Consider the following 24,543-nt stretch of genomic DNA (forward strand, 5'->3'; position numbering starts at 1 on the left):
ATCATGGAGCAGGTCCTCAAGGAATCCATTCTGAAGCACTCTGAGGCAAGGAAGGTGATCAGGAACAGCCAACATGGATTCACCAAGGGCAAGTCATGCCTGACCAACCTGATTGCCTTCTGTGATGAGATAACTGGCTCTCGGGATATGGGGAAAGCAGTGGACGTATCTTGACTTTAGCAAAGCTTTTGATATGGTCTCCCACAGTATTCTTGCCAGCAAGTTAAAGAAGTATGGACTGGATGAATGGACTGTAAGGTGAATAGAAAGCTGGGTAGATTGTTGGGCTCAATCGATAGTAATCAACGGCTCGATGTCTAGTTGGCAGCCAGTATCAAGCGGAGTGCCCCAGGGGTCAGTCCTGAGGCCTGTTTTATTCAACATCTTCATTAATGATCTGGAGGATGGCATGGATTGCACCCTCAGCAAATTTGCAGATGACACTAAGCTGGGGGGAGAGTTAGATACGCTGGAGGATAGGGATAGGGTCCAGAGTGACCTAGACAAATTGGAGGATTGGGCTAAAAGTAATCTGATGAGGTTCAACAAGGACAAATGCAGAGTCCTGCACTTAGGAAGGAAGGATCCCATGCGCTGCTATAGGCTGGGGATCAACTGGCTAAGCAGAAGTTCTGCAGAAAAGGGCCTTGGGATTACAATGGATGAGAAGCTGGATATGAGTCAACAGTTTGCCCTTGTTGCCAAGAAGGCTAACAGCATATTGGGTTGCATTAGTAGGAGCATTGCCAGCATATAGAGGGAAGTGATTATTCCCCTGTATTCGGCACTGGTGAGGCCACATCTGGAGTATTGCATTCAGTTTTGGGCCCCCCACTACAGAAAGGATGTGGACAAATTGGAGAGAGTCCAGTGGAGGGTAACAAAAATGGTTAGGGGGCTGGGGCACATGACTTATGAGGAGAGGCTGAGGGAACTGCGCTTATTTAGTCTTCAGAGGAGAAGAGGGAGGGAGGATTTGATAGCAGCCTTTAAGTACCTGAAGGGGGTTCCAAAGAGGATGGAGCTCTGCTAGGCTGTTCTCAGTTGTGGCAGATGACAGAACAAGGAGCAATGGTCCCAAGTTGCAGTGGCAGGGAGGTCTAGATTGGATATTCGGAAACACTATTTCACTAGGAGGGTGGTGAAGCACTGGAATTGGTTACCTAGGGAGGTGGTGGAATCTCCATCCTTAGAGGTTTTTAAGGCCTGGCTTGTCAAAGCCCTCTCTGGGATGATTTAGTTGGGGTTGATCCTGCCTTGAACAGGGGGTTGGACTAGATGAGCTCCTGAGGTCTCTTCCAACCCTAATCTTCTATGATTCTAAAAATATACCTTTTCCTTAACAGTTTAATGCTACAACTCCCTTGTATTCACTAGGATTGTAACACAGGTATTGTAAACTGCACCTTTTTTTTTCTAGTGAAAACAGAGCCTTTCAATTGTAGGTCTACGGCTGAGAAATCACCCTTATGCCCACACAAATTTCTTTGCAGTTTTACTAATCTGTTATTACTTGCACTAATAGATATTAAATCCTTTTCAGACAGAAATGTGAAATTTTTAGTTGACTTGCCTCTTTTAAAAATGAAATTTAATTCTACAGACTGAGGGCATCAGAGGAGTACTGGAATAGCATACCACTATGTGCAGCTGCAGTCCAACCCTTGAATTAAACTCACAAGTACAGCTCGTGTACAAGTACAGGAACTTTGAGATTTTAAAATGTTACAAATTGTGGTGAAAAGTCAAAATATCAAAAATGTACTGAAAATCCCCCACTCCCCCAAATTCAGAGAAGATCAGTTGCAATGTTTTGTTTTGATGATTTTGAAATGTTTTGATTTCAACTTTAACTTTTTATGTACATAAATTTTGAAACAAAAAGTAATTTTGAATTAAAACAGTACTTTTCATTTTAAAAAATGTTGAAACAGGAGGTTTTGATTTCAAAACTTTTAAATTATTTTAAATGGGAAATTTAGATAAACAGATCCTTTCCTATGGAATGTTTTTGTTTTGATAAATTGGGATTTTTTGATGAAAAAAATTTGTTGACTAATTCCCAATAGCTAAAGTAATAAGTACCTTTGAGGGCCTTTCTTCATTAGGGACATTTTTGAAATTTACACCAGTGCGACAACATTGACGTAGTTACTCTGATAGGTTACCAGAATCAGGGCTTGTCTATACTTGAAACACTACAGTGGCACAAATGCTGCACTGAAGTTGCACTGCTGTAGCATTTCAAATTAAACACTACCTACCCCAGCAGGAGGAGTTCTCCCATTGACGTAGGTTATCCACCTCCCCAGGAGGCAGTAGCTGGGTCGATGGAAGGGATTCTTCTGTCAACCTAATGCGGTCTACACTGGGAATTAGGTTGGCTTAATTATGTTGCAACAGGTAACAGAAATAGAGAATTATGATTATAAAATCACCAAAATAGGCAGTGGGACCCAGGGACAAGTGTAGTACCTGAAACTACTTTTAAATTTTTTTTTTTTTAATTGACTATATGTCAAGTTGTCAGCATCCTTTTAATTTTACACTCTGAAAGTACAGTTCATGTAAAGACTTTACCTTCTTTCTCTGACCATCATTTATTCTTTCATATGCTATTCTGCTGAATCTATTTTTTCTTTTGATTTTATTACTTTATTTTAAGAGTCATTTCTGCACAGCACTGCAGTAGCAGAAGTTAGCAGTAGCAATGGGAGCATTCATTTAAAGTCAAGAGATTTAAGGATATAAAGTGATGAACACAAAGAGCAGACAAAAATAATTACACTTCATATAAAATATAAATAGGAGTGACCCATTATTTTGTGTTGCGCTGCTTGAGCATGATATATTTACCTAAGATAAATTCCTTCTCATTGGTACTATTATGGAATGTTCCCTGTATTCATGAATACATATGTACACCAATGTTACATTTATTGGCTAATGCAAAAATCCCACTCACTTACTCAAAAGATTTCATGATGACGATAATATTACCATTAAATGTGATTTTTTTTTTTTCAAATTTTTTACAAAAATTCACAACTTGTACAGAGCTTAAAGGAATACCAACAGGAGAAGCCGGCTACTGACTGTACAGTAGAAATTGTGGAACACAGTGCTGTCAAATGCAGAAAGCTAAGAAGCTAGAAAAAACATTCAACTCAAATTAATGCATTCAACTCAAACTACTGCCAATCAGACCTTTATACCAAATTGTACAATTGTGTACTTTGTTTATGCAGTGTGTTTTACAGAAAAACTATTAGATATATTGGAGTGAATTTAAAATAACTATGGTATTTTTCGTGTCCCATCACAAATCTTCCTTAATACCTTCATTCCAACTGGATATCTTGGAGAGAAAAGAAAAAGCTTTTAGAAACTTCTACAAATATTCTAAAATGGAAACATGATTTAGAGGTTTCAGTCCTGCAAATACATAGGTGCTTAATTGTAAGCATGTGGGTAGGGCTGTCAAGCAATTTAAAAAATTAATTGCAATTAATCGCACTGTTAAACAATAATATAATACCATTTATTTAAATATTTTTGGATGTTTTCTATATTTTCAGATATATTGATTTCAATTATAACACAATATGAAGTATACAGTGCTCACTTTATATTTATTTTTGATTACAAATATGTGCACTGTAAAAAACAAAAGAAATAGTATTTTTTCAATTCACCTAATACAAGTACTGTTGCACTTTCATGATAAAGAGATTGCACTACTTACAAATGTAGGATTATGTACAAACAATAACTGAATTCAAAATAAAACAGTGTAAAACTTTATAGCCTACAAGTCTACTCATCCTATTTCTTGTTCTGCCAATCACTCAAACAAGTTTGTTTACATTTGCAGCTGGAGGGATTCAAAAATCAGTGCCAATTATTTTCTTTTAAACTTTTCTAAAATAGGTTAACTCTAGAATGTGTGGCAACCATAAAATATGTGATGGCTTGGTGTGGGGTAAAAGTTTCTTTTTTTTTTTTTTTCCCCCCCATTGCAGAATTGCTCACAAGTGATAATTTGGAAATCCCAAAGTCATGCCGATAAAACCTTTATACCTGTATTACACTATGTCAGCATATATTCTCACTATTTACTGATATTTAATGAGTAAATTTCTGGAATCATGTTCAAAATTTGTCTCATTTTCATACATTTAAGGACCGGATCCTGTAATTTGGCCTGCATTGGTAGACCTCTGTGCCAGTACAGATTCAGTTGCATGATTGGGGCCTAATTTTGTAAGATTTCACTTGCTTTAGAAAAAGGAAAAATAATGAAATCTCAGCTTCATTTTCTTTATTGGCTGTTCAAAGATTTAAATCGGAGTCTTCTGTTACCTGTGTAACAAAAATAGTATTGACACCTGAATGTCTCATTTGAAGCATTGACTCATTTATTTTAGTTATGTGCTTCACTGAACAGCAGAAGTTGTGTTATCTGCTGCATCTAATGATTTGGGCTCTGATCCAGCAAGCTGAGCTGTGTGAGCGGACTCCTTGTACGTTACAGAGCCCCTTTGAGTTCAGGAGGACTCCATGTGGGTGTAAGGATTTTCCACATGGATCAAATTGCAACGTCATAGCAGTGGTTAGCACTGTTGCTCTATATAAGCCAACATGTTACCTTTGTCCATCTAACCTAAATCTAATCTTGCTCTCTCCTTATTTGTATCATGCTCATCACCTCAGTATCTGAGCACTTACAGAGCTACAGAAATGCATATTATTAGTCTACACAAACACCTGAATTTTCTTTTACTCAAGCTGAAGGCAGATAGTAATTGTGTAACAATGTACTTTTTCCTTCTGCCCTTCTACTTTTATTTTTCTCTCTTCCAGTCTGAGAACAGACCGAAGAGTCAGAAGTTATTTTGAGCTGGGTTGGTTTTTTTCCTGCTTGTTTTTGGTGCATGCATGTGCATGTGTGTCTTAATGGGAAGTTCTGGCGAAAAATGGGATTTCATTTTGTCTAGAAAGTGGTTAGGTTTGTAGTAATGAGCTCTTATGGAAGCAAATTTCATAGCTGTGAAGTGGCTTCTAAAAAGCTCTGACACTGATGATCTCCCCAGCAAAACTGTACAAGGAATTTTGTTCTAGTATTTTTCATAGAGACTAACAAATTTATTTGAGCATAAGCTTTCGGATGCATCGATGAAGTGAGCTGTAGCTCACAAAAGCTTATGCTCAAATAAATTTTAGTCTCTAAGGTGCCACAAGTCCTCCTATTCTTTTTGCGAATACAGACTAACATGGCTGCTACTCTGAAGCCTATTTTTCATAGGTTACGCTGTCTTTTAGGAAGGATGGTTAACAGAGCCCTGAGTCAGGAAACTTGGATTGTGTTCTTGGCTCTGGCATAGTCTTGCTATATGGCTTTGTGTAAGTCACTTAGCCTCTCTGTGCCCCAGTTTTCTTATCCATAAAACGGGGATAGTAATTCTTCCCTTCTTCACAGGGGTGTTGTGAGGCTTCATTCATTAATGTTTTCAGAAAGCCTTGCATGAAAGGTGCTACAGCAATGTAAAGTAGTATTGATATTAATACTTCCATTTTGGCTTTCAAAAATCTGAATGCACTCTGCTTATAAATCTTTGTTTATTGCAGTGATAGACAATGGCACAAGTTAAAATTCAGACCGCAGCAAACCTCTCTGGACCTACCCTTCCCCCTCCGGTGCTACCCCCATCAGTAACAAATGCAAGTTCACTGGGTCTGCAGACCTCAATGAATGGATCCATTTCAGAATCAGCTGCCAGCTGTAACAGTCCAACAGCTGGTCTTGTGGATTCTGCACCTTCTAGCAACTCACCAGGTAAGGAGATGTTTCACTTAGAATACTTATTTTTATTTTGCAATGGAATCCACTTGATGAGTTTTTAAGATAAGTGGATGAGGTCCTAAAGAAAATAAAACTAAAGAAATAAAACTCTGTAGAAAAATATTTTGGTTTCAAATGCTGTTTACAGAATTTAGTTTCTTTAGTTGAATTCTGATAGAGCAATCTTAAGAGTTATGGAAGCCCCGAAAAAAATAAACTGTACATCCTAAGTAAATCTTTTATAATGAAGTTTTAGTACAGCAGGAAGTTATCCAAATGCATTTTCCTTCCCTAGAACAAAATGTCTTCAGTCTATTTGGCAGAAAATGGCATTTCCTTTCTTGCCTAATAACTGCTATAGTTCTTGTTCTCAATTGGGTATAAAATACAGTAAAATATTACCCCAAAGTAAATCAGCAGTGCAAGTTTGTGTTGGGGATAGATACAAAGATGAAAAAAAAAATAGCAGGAGGAGAAAGACATTAAAGAAACATATAGTACATAAACAATCTGGGTTTAGGAAAACAGAATAGAATCCACAAAATTGTTGAAAGAACGAAGTTGGGGAGACACTAGTAGTAGCAGAGAGGTCTGAAAGAATCTTGGGAAGAATGAGGGGAAACAAGTGTGGGACCACAGGTGTTCATCAGTTTTTTGTCTTCTGTGTTTAAGTGTTTAGAAATTACCCTGAAAGAACAATTAATTCTAATAATGAGTACAGAGCAGAATGGAATTTTCAGAGACATGGGTTTTAACATACAAGTTAAAATATATAAACGTCCACCTACTGTCTTCCTTATTAAAAAGATTTTGTGTATTGCATGTAATTGAAAGGGTCACAATAAAAAATGTGTTCTCAAATTAGAAATATGTAAATAGTATTTAAACGTATTATCAAAGTGCGGTTTTGTTGGCATTAACACAATCTCATATTTTTAGTGTATTATGAGGTGTTTTTTTAGCCAAAGTATTTTTTTCTTTTTTAAACATACTACTTCTTTTTGCAAAGTTTTGCAAAGTTGTGAAGAATATATTTCTCCACAAAAACTTTACAGACTCTTTATTTACAGCTCCTCTCCAAGATAACATGGCAAACCCCAAAGAGAAAACTCCAATGTGTCTGGTAAATGAGTTAGCCCGTTTCAATAGAGTTCAACCCCTGTATAAGCTTCTGAATGAAAGAGGGCCTGCTCATGCCAAGGTAAGGTTACAGTTCCAGGTTATGAGGCATACCTTAAGTTATGAAAAGATAATGTCATGGTTTGGACAAGTGCACTTGTCGAACACCATCAGGTTTATAGTGTTGGGGTTTTGTTTTGCTTTGTTTTTGTTATGCTTTTTAGGAAGTTCTTCTGTGTTGCTCTTGGAGCCCTGAGGGTCTTTTCATCATCGCCTTCTGCCTTACTTATCCTCTGACCCTTGAGATCATACTTCTTGGCCTTCATCTTTTTCTCTTAAAGGTCTCTTCAGAGTCCATCAACACCCTTCCTTTATCATTCATGGCCGAGTTCGCTGCTGAGCTGCACAAAGCTCTCCTTCCTGTCCAGGACCCTAGCAGTCTGCTTCTACGAATTGCACATGGATCCCTTTCATGGCAGTTTCAGACCCACTGCTAACAGACTGCTGGACTAGTCTTTTCCCATTTTGTTTTGTGTTAATCATTTTTATTTAGTCTCCATAAAGTTGGTTATATGGATAACAAATCTTCTGATTCTATTTGTGTTTTAAAGCACAAAGTATTTATCACAGTATTTTCCTTTAAACCCTGTGTAGCCCACAGTGACAATGGGTCTTTAAAGCTCACAGTGATGTTAAAGTACGTAGTGTCTTTGTCTAGTCTCACATCCTGTTTTGATAGTCAACTGTGATCTGTGAGAACATGTCAGGGTGGTTTCAGATGACCATGGACCTAAAAAAAGCATATTTACATGAAAGAGTTTTTTCAAATTTCTTCCCTCCTTGAGGGCAGACTCACAAGAAAGATGACTAAAAAAATTCAGCTTGAGGGAGCAAAAATGAGATTTTTTTTTTTATATTCAAGAACCTTCTTAGCTCTACTCTGCCTCTTCAGAACAGAGCAGCTGAGCAAAGTTCTTGTTGAATGACATCCAGCCTTCTGTTTAGCCTCTCCTGAGAAGTTCTGTATGTGCTTTCCTGATGCTGTACCTTGCATTATAACCAGTGCAAAACACTACCTTTCTGGTTTGGCAGTGTTTTGCACGCACTTTGCACTGATGTAAATGACAACACGAAATTCATGGCAACAGTGTCTGTCAAAATCAGTGGGAGATGAAAGTACTTCATGCTTGCAGAGGCACCCAAGACCTTGCGGGATTCGGGTTTTGGCTCTGTTTTTCTCAGGTTACATGTACTTGATTCTTTCTTTAACCCTTCCACTGCTGGTTCTCCTGTTTACTTTGTTATGCTACAATTGTTCAACTACTATGCCATAGAAATCTATGAAATGTTAGGTGCATACAGGAAGGTTCATTTTGCTTGTACCTTCTCTGAACATTCATCAATAATCAAGGGATTTTTGTTACTTTAGATTTATAATCTCACTTCTGCATGTTGGAGTCCAGAAACACAGCAGGATGCAGAATAGTTCACTTTGGTTTTAATGCAAATATATACGTTTTATCATCTCTGTGAAAATTCCTGCTAATGAAATACCTTAGGCCTCTATTAGATTTCTGTACTTTTGTCAGCAGTGCTTTTGTGATTTCCTAATTTGGGCCCTAAGAGGCTAATGTCTTAAAATTGGCTGGGGGAGGGATAGCTGGCTGGGGGAGGGATAGCTTAGTGGTTTGAGCTTTGGCCTGCTAAACCCAGGGTTGTGAGTTCAATCCTTGAGGGGGCCATTTAGGGATCTGGGGGAAAAATTGGGGATTGATCCTGCTTTGAGCAGGGGTTTGGACTAGATGACCTCCTGAGGTCCCTTCCAACCCTGAGATTCTATGCTGGATGCTTTCTATATAGATCTAGGAAACTGAGTTTTAGAAGTTCATCTGAGTAAATAGGCAAGTGTATAACTTTTTCTTGACGCTTAGCTCTGTTCACTATTATGTGTATCTTATTGTTATAATTAATCATTATGTTTACAGTCCCCGAAGGGTGCCAGGTGCTTTAGAGAACGTATGGTTATAAAAAGACTAGGTCCCTGCCCAGAAAAGCTTACAGTCTAATTTAGACATGACCCAACAAATAACAAACAAAGAAGGGATGAGTGCGAGGAAGAATGGGGGTGACGTTAATAAGATCGGACATAGTTGCAATGCTTTGGCCCACAGAAAACATTTACATAGAAGTTATTATGATATTGTTATAGTAGCTATTGTGTATTTATTTCTATTACTGAACGTGGTGCTCTACAACGGGTAAAATATACTAAACAAAGCAAAGTCTCTGTCTGAAAAAACTTATACCCTAAAGGCATGAACTGCTGCTAGCTCCCATGTGACTGCCTAGACACAGTGTGCCAAAAGCTACTTTCCTGTTGTATATATTTTGCTCCCTTCTCTAGTGGTTTTCATAAAATTCATAAAAATCTAGTGTAATGCTGGCAGTCTGTATGACAGACATCGATGCCAGTAAACTCTTTGTTTTCCTTTTCTTCCTGTTCTGGTTTTCTTTTTCTGGCAAGTAAGTATTAACAGTTATGATCAAATGTAAAGATGCAAATAGGTGCTCCACAGAAAGGAGGAAGTCACCTGCAGTAAATTACAATTGCTAGTGGTTGCCCCTCCTGAGGCTCTGATCAGAGTGTGACTGGAAACTGTGCCCTCTGTACAAACGTTGTTTAGCATAGGCAAGTTTTTGGAGAGTACTTTTCCCAGTTGGGTTGTCAAATTGGCCACCACTGCTGGGCTTCCATGTCAGTGGGTTTTAGGAGATAAACCAATCTAAAAAAAAAAAGGCAAAATAGATTAGACAGTAGTGCAAAGGAATGGGAGGGAGTTGAGGGACTCGGCATGTTGCAGGATCAGGAAGGAGAAGAAAAAGCTCTACATACAGAAGAAAGAGAAGTGGAGTGAAAGGACACAAATCGTGACAAGTGTCGCATTTCTAAGTTTTGCCATAATGTAATTAAGTTAGATATTGGTTTGACGGGTTGGGTCACAGAACCCCGCTTGGGACTGCCACCTCATGTGCCAAGACTACTTCTGCTCCTGCTTTCCTGCCCTGTCATCTTATGACTTCAGTGCCCTGCCTGGTTTGAGCCAGACCCGCTAGCCTGCTGCAAACCCAGACCCAGGTCTGAACCACGTCCCCTAACAGCTGTAGGCTTAATTGAAAGCAACTTAGGAAGTGTTCCTGTCTTTGACACTCAGATGCCCAACTCCCAATGTCATTCAAACCCTAAATAAATCCATTTTACCCTGTATAAAACGTATAGAGGGTAAATTGTTCGCTCTATATAACGCTGATAGAAAGAGAGATGCGCAGCTGCCCCCCCCCCCCGCAGGTATTAATACATACTCTGGGTTAATTAATAAGTAAAAAGTGATTTTATTAAATACAGAAAGTAGGATTTAAGTGGTTCCAAGTAGCAACAAACAGAATAAAGTGAATTACCAAGCAAAATAAAATAAAACATGCAAGTCTAAGTCTAGTACAGTAATAAAACTAAATACAGGTAAAACCCTCACCCGTAAGCTTCCTTTTACAGACTAGTCTCCTTCTAGTCTGCATCCAGCAATCACTCACACCCCCTGTAGTAACTGTCCTTTGTTCCAGTTTCTTTCAGGTATCCTTGGGGGTGGAGATGCTCTCTTTAGCCAGCTGAAGACAATATGGAGGGGTCTCCCAGGCGTTTAAATAGACTTTCTCTTGTGGGTGGAGACTCTCTCCTATGCAAAGTTCAGCTACAAAATGGAGTTTTGGAGTCACCTGGGCAAGTCACATGTCCATGCATCACTGAGTTCCTTACCAGCCAAGTCACGTTCCTGGGAAAGCATCTCCAAGTTCATTGTTGGCTTAAGGGCTTCTTGATTGGGCACTTACTGAGAATAGTCTTTTCTCAGGAAGCTGACCAACTGCTTCACTAAAACCTACTCAGAATCAAACAAGTATGTAGCCAATATTCATAACTTTCATGCATACAAAAATGATACATGCATACAAATAGGATTAATAGATTCAGTAGATCATAACCTTTACAGAGATACATTACATGGCATATGTAGCATAAAACACATTCTAGTTATGTTATATATACATTCATAAGTGTAATTCCATAAAGCCTTATGGGGGGCACCATCACAATAGGGAATAAAAAATTCCTCAGAAAATTATCCAGAATGCATATCAAACCATAGCCAAGCTCTGAGCTTCTGGGACCCAAGTTTCCAAGCCTTTAATTGATTATTTGAGACTTTTTTAAAAATGTTTTTGGCCAATTTGATCTCTTTAATTAAATTTCCACCTCTTTCTTGTTCTTTGCAGGAGACTTCTATCAGATAGTCAGTTTTCTAGCTATGGAACTCAACTAAGCATACCATTATTATTTATTATCTTGAATTCTTGCATCTTAACACTCTGTGCTAGGGAGAGAGAGAAACTAGATGGATATATAGATTAGATAGAAGACCTTTATCAATCATATTTGCATAGAAATGTGAGAATCTCCTTCGTCCACAGAAACATTACATTGATACATTCTTGTATAATGCAAATATTTTAACTCTCGATCCAGAAATAAGATTTCAGTTGTATTGACAATAATTTATGTAAACAATTTGTTCATTGATTGAATAGCTGTTATCTTAAAAGAAACATATCAAGGTTTCATGCCTAGGTTAGTACTCTGATATTATCTCTATTTGATAGAATTTAGGTTAATGAAGGATATTTTTCCCTTTTTTTTCCTCCAGCAATTGTGAGTATAACTGAGATAAATGAGGTGTTAATTGGTGATGTGAACTGTAATACTGGGACCTGGGCTAAAATTCTCAGGGACATACATGGCCAAATTTTCAAAGCTGAGTTTTAAGAGAAAGAGATGTGTTCGCAAATTCAGTATACATTTGTATAGGCACATGCAATATAGAACTAGTTTTTAAGCAGACAGTTACCCAGTTTGCATGTTCATATGCAAATGTTTTGTGGGTGTGGCATGTGAATGCACATTTTGAGCCCACCTTGTTGCACCCAGGTCTATATTTGTGGTTCCTGATCTAGCACATTTAACTCACTTTTAAAAAAACAAAAAACCACCTAGACAGACCAAACAACTAAATAAAAGATTTAATTTCACCTTTTAGTCTCATGTACATATTTATTTATGTGGATCTCCAAAACGTATAGTAGTATGTTTGTCAGGGCAAACTGCAATGTATCATGTGCATGTGAGATTATAATCTGGATTAATACTTTTTTCAAATACTTTGATATTTGAAAGAAAATTAATTCATTTTTTTTCTACCCTCCCTTGTGGAGTGTTATGAGAGAGCTGCATTTTAAATTGAAACTGCATAAATGTAAATGGCACAATTATTATATGCTTATGATACTTCCTAATATTTTAAATACATTTTAGGATTTCTTTTTCACACTTTATAATGCTTGGTTATTACTCTGTGATGAATTGTTTGCTTGAGATTGTTCTTTACTATTGATTTTTAAGTTTTTAGAGTTGAGTCAATAGCTAGCTTTGTTAAATCTGAGTTATTTCAGTTCATAATCTGCATTATAGAGCTCATGTTAAAGAAACAAAATTAATTTTAAGACAACACAATTTTTGTATACTTTATACTGTTGAACAGAACCCTTGGTTGCCAGGGCTTTTGCTTTGAGTGTATGTGCTTTATTTATTTTATTTATTTATTTATTTATTTATTTATTTATTTAGGGGAAGAAAAATAGAGTTAGAAAAAATATTGTACGACTCTTATTGGGTAAAAATCTTCAGGCCTGATTCTCTACTTTCTTGAAGCTCTATAGTCATTTACACCCATACAAAATGGGAATAAAATGATACTATTTTCATTTGGTAACCTTTCATACCCACTTCTCACTTGTGTAAGTGACCACACAGATACAAGATTGAAAAATCAGTCTCTTAAATTTAATTTTTATATCCCTGCAAGAATATCAGGTTGATACACTTTTTAGTTTCTACTATTTGACTTTTTGTGATTGCTGGTGTGATGCTGTGTGATTTATTTTTACATTTAAAGGCCAAATGTTGCCTAGTGACTTCAATGGGAACCCTATACATACATCTGCGAGCAGAATTTGTATAGTATAGTGCAGTATAACAACAAATAAAGGAATGCAGTTCCTCTCCATCTGGGTAGTGTTTCACATGTATTGCTCTAACTCACCTTAGTGACAGTCTTGCCATTATTGACCTGTTCTTTATATTTTTGAAGATGTTCACAGTGCAGCTGAATCTTGGTGAGCAGACATGGGAAGCGGAAGGGAGCAGTATTAAAAAGGCTCAACATGCTGCTGCTAGCAAAGCTTTGAACAAAACGAACCTTCCCAAACCAACTCCCAGACCACCCAAAAATAACATTAATAATAACCCAGGTATGTTGCCTATTCATTTCCCTCCAAATAATGAATCTTCTTGTTTGTCATGGAACAGCAGGTTTAAATGTTTTATAGAGGTTTATAGAGTATTTTATAGTAGGCATAAATAGAGCTGGAAGATAAGGTAACATATAATTAAGAACCTTACAGTGAGTATGCATGGTAATTCTTTTTATCTGCTGTAGCAGAAGCTGCTGAACTGCACGTGAATACATTTACTTCTGCAAGACTCACCTCTGAAGGTAAAGATACAAGCCAGTTTATGTGGTCAACAGTAACTAAGTACAAAAGTAACAAGATTGAACTGACCATTTTTACATTAGTAAGAATACTGAAGCTGGCAAACTGGCTTTTCAGGGAAAAGGCCAAATTCTACCTGACTTACTCCATGTGCAATGCCACTGAAGGCGAATATAGAAATCGGGGCAGAATTTGGCACAAAAATTTCAGTACATAATTCCCTGCCTAATAGATTTTCCTTTGTAGCAACCTAAATTATTTCTTCCAGCTAGTTCTGCATACTTATTATTCAGTTAATCAGAAGGACATTTGTGGCGTCATGTGCCCTTCATCTGGAGATGTTACTTGCAAGTTGCACACTGCATGCAACATAATCAGGTGTACATGAGAAAATAAAATACAAACACAGGAAATGCATCCCTTGGTGCTTATGAATCTCCGTCACATGCTCAGTGATTTATTCTTGTCTGATGGAATTAATGAAATATAAAAAGATCCCTTTATTTGTTTTATGATTTTTCCTCATTACTTTCTCTCAACCACTTTCAAAAGGATTCGCTTTGTACTAAGGATCTGTCTGACTGAGGAGGGCTGGACAAACCTTTCTCCAGATCCCATCAATAGTGGCCTGAGCCTTGTCTAGAAGGGATTGTTTGTGAACAAAGTAGGGTTTTCTTTCCCATCTTCCACTCCCTTAGGGCTGAGCATATTACTCCTATAACTCTTCCAGACCCTGCTGGCTCAGGGCTTGATCCTGTTTCCACTGAAGTCAATGGGACTTCTGCTGTTTAGTTCAGGGAAAGCAAGTTCAGCACCCTGAGGAAGAAGGGCCTTGGATTTGGCTCTTGTTGTGGCAGCATGTTATACAGGTGATAGGAGTTTTGGACTAGCCCTCTTTTAATATTTTTAATTGAAAAGTATGGAACAGAAAAAAGAATACAGGGAGGGAGTCCTTGACTTGCAATGAACGGCACTTAAGATGTTTCTGAATTGATATCCCAATTCGACTTATGACAATTGATTTCAACTTTGACATTTGGTCCTGCAGTGGAGCGGATTGCGGTTCCGAGTTACGATGTTTTGACTTGACGCAATTTTCAGGAACCAATTGTGTTGTAAGTCCAAGGACTGCCTGTAATAAGAATTTCCCTTAAAGTTAAAAAAATCTATTTGAGTATACAGGCATTAATATGACGCTGTCATCTTTCTTGAAGACCTTTTCTTTCAAAGCACAGGTATCTTTTGATCTAGTAACTACCTGTATTTTTATTGTGTAGCTGAATTCATAGTCACTTGAAGTCCAATTCTGCAGTTCTTGTGGTCCTTCCTTTTGAGGAAACTCAAAATTGTGTTTAGTGGTAGTTTAGCCTGAGCACTGCATAAAACCTGCAGCATTGGCACATAAAACCCAAATAACTGGTTTATTATTATAATTATTGCTCTTCTGGGCTGGATTAATGCCCACATCTTATTATAGTTTTAGATAATGGAATATACCTATTTAAACTAAGTTTGGATTTTTCTTGCTGTAGAAGTGGGACACATTTTGGTTTATAATTTGCCAGTGAGATTTCCCCTGAAGTAAATAACAAGACAGTTATATTAAATGATTTAAGTCTTCTAATGGTTTTGCTTTTTAAATAAGGCATTTTATGATTATTGCAGCCTCATATTTGACATTATGGAGAATAAATAATTACACACACAAGGGTAGTTGTTTGTTTACTATTTTGCACTCTTTGGCCAGGAGATGGCTGTAGTAGCACTAAATTTTAATGAATTTAGTCTCCAGTTCATAAGTAACTAAAATTTTAAGTTTTTAATTTAGTCATAGGTTTAACCTCTCATCTCTTGAAACAAAATCATTCAGTTCTGACTTCTATTAAATTGTTATTAAATTATTACAGTAATGTATGCTAATGCTATCTTGTTTCAATAGCTGTAAACTTTTTGTATAAGAGATTTTTGGTTTTCATCATTTTATTTAATGGCATCCAGTGGAAAGAAATGTGATTCTTTTACTGGTACTAATTTCAAAAAGTTTCATAGTATTTTAAAGGCATTCTTGAGATTGTTCAAAGGTGACTAACCAGTCTGATCATAGTTATCACATTTGGGCAGAGTTGTCTGCCCAGATTCCAAGAGAATACATGAAGATGTCAATTTAAGTGCTTATTTACACTTTACTGATTAAAGTTGGATCTGTACCCCCATTTTATACTGGGATTTAATGCAACTTCTTAGTCACTGCTTTTTTAGTTTAGTAGGAAAATCAAGATCTGTTTTACAGCCTTCCCACCCACCCCCAATACTGTATGTATGGTTTTAACATGCTTTATTGTTGAAGAGTCTTACATGTAGTCTTATTTATTACAGGCAGTATAACTCCAACAGTGGAGCTGAATGGTCTGGCTATGAAAAGGGGAGAGCCTGCCATCTACAGGCCACTAGATCCAAAGCCAATCCCAAACTATAGAGCAAATTATAACTTCCGGGGCATGTACAATCAGAGGTTTGTATGTTTTCTGTTATTTGCTATTACCTCTCCACTGCTTAAACAAATGCTAAGTTTCTTTAAACTTTATAGACTACTCCAATGTAAAATTAAAATAAAATTCTTACCAAGGAGTCAGAGTAGCAGCCGTGTTAATCTGTATTCGCAAAAAGAAAAGGAGTACTTGTGGCACCTTAGAGACTAACAAATTTATTAGCGTATAAGCATCCGATGAAGTGAGCTGTAGCTCACGAAAGCTTATGCTCTAATAAATTTGTTAGTCTCTAAGGTGCCACAAGTACTCCTTTTCTTTTTACCAAGGAGTGGATGTGCAGTGCAGCTTAGAAACACTCATAAATTGGTGAGCAATACATGTTTAAAATGACAAATGCCTAAGGATATCAGAGTGCCTAGGGATGAAGGCATGTGTAAAATTTGTTTTGATTATTATTAAATGTAGATTGGAACGAGAACTCAGTCTGTACAAGAGGGACATGAGTCAGATTAACTCTCATTAAAGATGTTGCTTTTCATTGCTGATATTTTAGCTGTTGCAAGATTGCTTTGATTGCTACAAACTTCCTTTCCTCTTGGAGGCGGGTAAGATTGGGAGGGTTCCATCTGGAAAGTTAACATGCTGTGGAGCTGTCCTCTCATCTCCAGTAGATGTTTACAGCTTTCTTCAGGCACAAGTAACTCAGTTCTTCAATTCACAAATGTTGCTACGTGATAACTTTTGATTTATTAATAAAAATGTTATTCCACATTTTAAAACCCTCCAACTTAACCCTCCTTGTATGGAGTAATTGTTGCTAATGATAAGAGGGACCTCTAAGCAGCCATTATTTCAGAATAATAGTTTTCCTTTTTGAGCTATTCTGTCCACTTTTAAGAGACTTGTAAAAGTTAAATATGTGGCGACTTTGTCAAGTGAGCATCCTATAAGGCTTGTTTGACAAAGCCTTATAATACTTCCTAGTAAATGATAACTTTTCTTAGTATTTTCATGACTGGTCCTTGTTCTGATCTGCTGCAAAACAGATGTAACATATTGGCAATTTATACTAATTAATCCTGAATTTAATGTAGCTTGGATATAATGTGGTCACCTGAGAGATTTAGAGTTAGTGCTTAGGGCTAAACTTAAAGATTTTTTTCTGGGGTTAGGCTGGACCTCAGATGCAAAGAGTCCCTGTTTCAATTCCTTTGAGGTAAAGAAGATAAAAGAGAATTATACCAACTCTCGTTATGAATAAAAAGCGTTGAAGGTTTGGTTAATACTCCCGACTTGTCCAAAGGAATTCTCTCTACAGTGATCCAAAGCACATGTTTGGTTGAGTGTGTTGCCTCTGTTACTCTCTGTCACTGCTTGGATAGACTGTATTGTAGCATGGCCTGCTTTTACTAAATGGCTGAAATTAACTTTTTTATTAATACTTTTGCTCAGTATTTTAGGACTCCTATAATTAGTAGAAATATCAATAGAAATTACTTGGCTGACAAAAAAAAAAAAGGATCTAGACTAGGAAAAAGTTTAGGGGAAAAAAATCTAGAATGTGAAATAGTGAAGTATTTTCTTCTGGTGTAGTTACTGAAGATCCCTCATGAAAGCACAGTCCACAACAATTTTTACTGTTATTACTTTATAAAAAGTGTTGCATAAAGTAGTTTTATTTCTCTACTTAGGAGACTCACTGAAATGTCTCAGACTTCATTCAGGTAGCATTTATTCTAATTCAAATTTTTGAAATAAATTCGTGATTGACCCTATGATATTTCAAAGAGGGATTTTCTTGCTTTCAGAAAAACAACTTTGCACAAACTTCATTTGACTTTGCCATTTAGATATTTGTTTTTGTCTTAGGACTTCTTGCCTTGGAGCCCCACCTTCCTTCTTTTGGCACCTGCTGTGAAATCATAACCCTGGATTTGTGATGACATGCTATTTCTGTAAAATTGACTGTTATGAGAAAATCAGTAATAAACCTTCAGCCTCTGACAATCCTGAGGTCCTTATTTAGGCAAAACTCCTAGTGACTTCAGTGGAAATTTGACCACAGAATTTGACATAAGAGGAAAAGATGGGCTGCGAAGGGGTAAACCTCTGTTTAAGCACAGTTTTCTTTGGGCTAGATTGATTAAGACACTGTGCCTGCATGGTGTAAGAACCCTCCATACATGGGCTACCTGGACCTTGGATGTTCCAGGTGTGTAGGAATAACGAGGGCTACTTGGTTGCTTGCATCTTCACAAGAGCTGATGGGCAGGGAGAGATGGGAATTAGTTGGAGCCTTTGCTCCACCTCACCCTCTGCTCACTGGGCAGAGTAGCTGCACCAGCATAGGGAAGAGATGGTTAATAATTTGCTGTGGGTCAGCTGCAAATTACAACACACACATACCAACACCCACACACCAGAAGAAAGGGGGAAGCAATATATGTTGTGTACAAAACAAACAGTGATGATGATCTTGCATTCATATATCTCCTTTTATCTGAATGGATCCCAGAGAGCTTTATAAACTTTAACTGAAGGAAAATAAGCTCTTATGATTTCAGGAATAAGTTGCTTGTTCCCCCAGATTAATTTTCTTTCTCACAAACAAATTAACTCTCACAAAGTTCTTGGGGATTTTGCAGCATGAAGTTTACAGTTTACATTTAAGAAAATGTTCTTTGGGCAACAGAATTAAGATTACTCTATTTCACTTACATTATTAGCAGACATGAAATCTGCTCAAACACTGTTGTCACCTTTGTACATTAAAGATACTTGAAGGCCCAATTGTTGTTTCGTGAGCTACCTTGACAAAGGTTGCTCATGGCCAAAAAATTAGCATGCTTCTTATGTCTGGCAAGAAATGTTAGTTATGTGTATAAAAAGAACGTGGCTATTTATGACCCCAGTGCAGTGTGCTTGTGAGTGCTCTGTGTGAGCTAAAAGTGTGAATGAATTTGGAGATTTAGGTCTTATCTTAGGTTCCATTTAAAAACGTTGCAAACTTCTCCCCCCATATTATTTGCTATAATTCAGTAGAACTGGCAAACTGTTCAGAAAAGACCCAAGGACTGGAATAGCAGGTCAGGACTGAGGTACATTGGCAGAGCTGTATGATGAAACTTACATACACCTAGTCATGCTATGTCTCTTTCCTGCCAGTGCTATTAATCCCTCACTTTCATGAGCATGCCGTTCATTTACAGAATTAAAAAAAATCAAAACATAATTGTTCAATCAAATGAAAACTGTGAAAAATAAAACAAGATCTGTCTGAGTTCCAGCTACATAAGTCTGTCCAGCTTCCCCCAGGTGTGTGTCTCCATTTGATTACCTTTTAATATCATGTGTTGTCTTCAGTTAGGGTTGAAAATAATCCTCCTTGAAGTTTAATAGTGTTCCAGTATTTTCAATGACAGAGAGTCTGTAAAATGACAAAAGAGATGTGATATCTTATAAATGCACCCAAACCACATGCTATTAGTCAAGAAATAAAAGCCCCTGGAAACTGACCACCTGCTTTCTATGTTGTAATACTGCAAGCCCTTGTCAAAGGGATCATAGAGTATACCCCCCCTCCGTTGAAAGAATCCTTAAATGATTTGCTTATAACATAAAATTCCTTAACTGTCTCACCACAGTACAGGAAGCTTGAAAGCCTTAAAAGAAACCTTTGGAAATTAAAAACACTTGTGAAGTATAGAAACAAAGAAAAAGCAAAACAATGAGTGGATACAAGGATAAAATTGAAAATAATTTAAAGCAGCACTAGTTCAGTTTTGAATAATTTCATGTGATGGCCTTATGAGTGTATGTCACACGAAGTGGTAATATTCATGGGATACATTTCATTTAACATCCAATGAAGTGAGCTGTAGCTCACGAAAGCTTATGCTCAAATAAATTTGTTAGTCTCTAAGATGCCACACATGCTCCTTTTCTTATTTCATTTAACATGCACCTTTGACAGCTTTGCCGACACTTTTTTTTTTTTTTTTTTTTTTCATTTTCATCCACTCCCCTTGGGACTACTTCCTCCTGTATTTACATCACATACTACAGACTAAGGGGCATATTATTACTGCCTCTGTATAGGTATAGTAGATGGGAAAGGGTGCTGGGAGCCTTTCTCCTTGTCCATCTCTCTCTCTCTCCATCATCACCACACCCTCCTGCTTCCCTGAACTCATGGACTGCTTCTGGATAATGCCACTTGCAGTGCCATCTCCAAAGCAGCAGAGTGGAAGCACAGTCCTGCCTCCCCCACTGGCTAGTAGATTTAATTAGAAAAGATTGTATTGTGTAAAATAAATTTATGGTGTAAGAATGAAAAAAATATTAAAAGGGTGTATCTCATATGATCCTGCAGTTAAAGATTGTATCCTAATGTGTACTTCCAAGGGGACAAAGCTAAGGCTGAGTATGCTTTCTTAATTTTGGCATCGCCAGACTTTTCAATGCTTAGCACTGCAACTTTAACGTTCAATCAGCTTAATTTATTCTGTGGAAATTATATAAATGTAAGTAGAGGAAAATCAGGACAAGAGAATAGAGTAATGAAATGCTACAAGCCATGTTTTCAAATGTGGTTGCATTTCAGGAAACTATATAAATCTACCCAGACCCATTGCATCCACAAAAAGCTCACAAAGGAGTATGTAGTGTCACATAGTTATCCAGTTAGCGCACACAGGGTGAAATCCACTCATTTAAGAGGGCCTTCACCAGGCATTCTGTGTTACCTGAGCACCACTTTAACCCTTGAGGAGAATTGGTGTGGCTGTGGGGAGGGCTTCTGCATGCCATGAAGGGGACTCAAATTGAACTGTGAATAGGAGTAATGTATTGGGAGCCACTCTGTAATAATTCATGAATACTGTAAGTTGTCCTATCATTGTTTTGTGAATGACAATACTGATTTAACTCACAGGAGTCTGTCTGGAAAAAACAGGCAGGAAGGAAAAGAATGGCATAAGATAAGCCACCTGTCAAGGAATAATGACAGGACTATTTGCATGAGTTTGCCTTCTCTCCAGCCAACCTACAAAACTGGTTTGGACTGGGACAGGAAAAAGCCTATGAACGCTAAACAAAGGAACTCTGGAAGAATTAATGAGGGACTTTCTCTCAAGACAGGGAGAGGAATTGTTTTGGGGAATTAGACTGAGATGTGGGCACTCTCCTGGGATGTCTGGACAAAGCTAGGCATGCTTAAGTCACATCATAGTATGGTAGGGCTTTAGGTAAGATGGATGTGTTTCTTTTTCTTTAATGCTTTGTTTCTACTGCTAAATGAACAAATACTTTCATTTTAAGAAGGCTGCATGATCATGATGTACACCAGTTTCAAACTCCTGAATGGAAGAACTGCAGGTGCTTGAACACAGTCAGACCTGTAGATTAAAAATGGATGGGTGTTGAAGCCAATACCAAGTCTAAGAGTGGGGGAGACTGCTGTAGGAGAAATAAAGGCATGAGGCCTAAGACCTAGGAGATGCACTGAGAGAGGCTATAGAGGAGATGGAGGTACAGCTAGCCCTGCAACCATGACAATAGGCCAGTGCAGAATGGAACAGAAGTGGGGGTCACTGCATCTACAAATAGTCCAATCCTGTGTGAGTGCAAGAGGAAAGTGGTAACTATTCCAACCTACACCAGGAATAGCTGTCATGAAGAGTCTCCTGCACAGTCAGTGCATGGGATAGGCATCCCGTTAATTAACCCTAGCTTAGTTCCACTACTAAATTCCAGTTATTTAGGCTATATGCACAGAAGGATGAGTCTCACACACAGCACACATGTATAAGCAAATGCAATATTTTTGTGAACATACAAAGTGGTATTGGCTGCATCCTACAAGAGGAGAAATGGATTTGAGAGGGCTAAAAGTTAAGGGAGGGCATAGTGACCTTAACCATGGAGAGTTAGGAGATTAGATGGTTCAGATTAACAATTCAAGTAATGCAGCTAGAAATATTACTTTTAGACCACCAGAGGGCAGTATGAATGTATCTGTTAGTGTATGGATTTCACCACAGAAGCACTATCCAAAAAGTCTTTTTTTGCTACAGTATGCTACAGCTTTTATTACTTACAATATAATTTCATAATCATCCCATACAGCAGTTGGGTTCGCTACAGTGTTTTCTCTTGTAATAGTTTCTTCAAAGGTTTTTTTTTTTTTTTTTTCACCCTATTAATGAGGTGAGACTGCAGTGCAGTAACTTCAATAACATTTTTCCCCTTTAATGTGAATCTGATGTTCTGGAAGGTGCCAGCTTGACAGCAGTGGAAACTGAAGTCTTGTTTATTCACAGAAAAAGTACAGCACAGGCAGCAGTACTATGAGTTTTCACTTATGTGCCTCAATCCTGACCTACAGAGATCTCCTTAAAAAACAAGACTGTAATTTAGTCACCATGTTCATTCCAATCTAGTCATTATGCTCCATTCAGATCCCTGACATATGACATTGATGCCAGTTGTGGTGGAGATTTTTGGTGATGTGGACATTTGTTCACTTGAAATTGGATTGCGATCCCCAACTCATTTCACGTAGGCGTTTGGACATTACCAAACAAGACAGGATTCTTACCGGTGATCTAGTAGTGAAGGCTTTTGTATATTCCATTGCTATTCCCCTGAGTAATCTAGTCTACCTCTAATGCAACAATTTAATATACAGTCCATTCACATTCTGATTTTTAGTGAATGATATTTTTGTTGTTTTTCTGCATACTACATTTTATTCCCCTGGCCTATTTGTTTCCATATTTGCAGTCATCACATGCCTCCCACACAGATATATTGTTATAAGGAAAGTGTTGAGTACAGCTGTGCCAGTGTTTTTCTTTGCTAGTATTTGTTTCTAGGAAAGGAAAAAGGAGAAAGTCAGTCCATTTCCTGTGGTTTAAAATGGCAGAAACATCTGTTTGCCTTAAGATTGTTGTCCGTAGAGTACAGTGACAAGGGAGACTGCAGGTGATGAGCTTTGCTATTGCCAGTAGCTATCACTTTAGGACAGGCAGCTGTAGAAAACATTTGCCTAAGTCTGTCAGAAAAAGGCAGTACTTTATGTATTTCTGTAATTAAAATTTTTGACAGGCAACAGTTAATTTCTGTAGTTTATTAAATTCTAAAAAAAATACTTTGAAAAGTATTTAGGGTCTGAAAACCCAGCTCCCACTGTGGAAGGACTTTAAATCAACAAAAGCCACAAAATTCATTGTGAAAGCTGTCTTTCTACACTCAGCCCACCCCATGAAAACAAAGTATCATAGTGCTCAGAAAACAGTATTAGGCTGTGCTGCATTGATGTGTATTCCTTGACCTGATACAGTATGAATGGAATCATTATGATTAATCAATGCTGTTACTATCTTTCAATGGGATTTTCTGTAGTGTCTATGCTATGCATTTAATCTGTTAAGCATCAAGAATATATGCAGTATTTATTTGTATTACATTTTAAAAGATAAAAGAATGTTATTGAAGTTGAAAAGTCCAATACCTGAAAGTTAAGAATTAACAGCCATGATTCTGTCCCCTTGTGTATTCTCTGTGTTTGTGGAATGAGGGGAGTGGTTGTATGGAAAAGTAGTATGTGGTGATGTAATAATGACTGTGGATAAAATTTTCAAAAGTATGTAGGTCCCCATTTTGAAAAATGACATAGGTACTTAGCAACCTGGGTGCCTAAGGGTACATCTTACACCTCTGTCACTCATTGCCCTGGTTATTTTTTTAAATTCTGTGTAGACATACCCTCAGTGACTTCAATGGGATTTAGGCTCTTAATTCACTTTGAGTCAAAATTTCTAAAGTACCGGTTTTATAATGCATGTGCTAAGGGTGCCAAATTAAGATTCCATGGACTTTCCAGTGTTTGAATTTGCAACCTAAATAATGTTTTTTTTAATGTATGTATTTCCTAGTTTTTTAAGGAAAAGGATAAAAACAAGTTACGTTATGTACAACCCCTCCAGCAGGCATCATCACCAGGGTTTGAACCCTGAACCTTCGGCACTGTAGCACAGACTTCTACTGCAGGACTGTCTATGTTAGCTGACAGCATGAGAAGGCTGCTATCCTGGGATTGGGATGGACTGCTGGTGCCATGTACTATATCTGGAAGGTAGTCAATCTCTCTCCCCCACTACACACAGGGGGAAGTGGGAGGTTCCTGTGCCATTTGGTGTCCCCAAAACAGGTTGGGGGGAATGGGACACTGAATCCTTGTGCCAGTTGGGTGTTTTGGGGGAAATCTTGTCCGATTGTCTGCCTTGTTGCTGTAGCTGCTCTGGTGGCATCCAGGCATTCCCAGTGCAGTGCTATTGGTACTAGAGCTGCTGCTGCTCTGGTAGTCGCATGGGCCCAGCTTTAGAAGGTTAAAGTTGAGTTCTCAGGTTGGCAGGCTGCCAACATTTTCCAGAG

General features: G+C 37.7%; 1 protein-coding gene across 1 annotated transcript in view; it reads left to right on the forward strand.

The window, feature by feature from the left end:
- Window positions 1-1,210: 1,210 nt before the first annotated feature.
- STAU2 (staufen double-stranded RNA binding protein 2) overlaps window positions 1,211-24,543 on the forward strand; it is a 233,760-nt gene continuing 210,427 nt past the window's right edge. The window contains 6 exon segments of the mRNA XM_043507711.1: window positions 1,211-1,390; window positions 5,629-5,836; window positions 6,913-7,043; window positions 13,216-13,375; window positions 13,564-13,620; window positions 15,995-16,130. Of these exon segments, the coding sequence (XP_043363646.1) occupies window positions 5,638-5,836; window positions 6,913-7,043; window positions 13,216-13,375; window positions 13,564-13,620; window positions 15,995-16,130 (683 nt within the window). The 5' untranslated portion in view covers window positions 1,211-1,390; window positions 5,629-5,637.

The sequence above is a fragment of the Dermochelys coriacea genome, chromosome 2 (assembly GCF_009764565.3).
Source record: "Dermochelys coriacea isolate rDerCor1 chromosome 2, rDerCor1.pri.v4, whole genome shotgun sequence".
Taxonomy (NCBI): Eukaryota; Metazoa; Chordata; order Testudines; family Dermochelyidae; genus Dermochelys; species Dermochelys coriacea.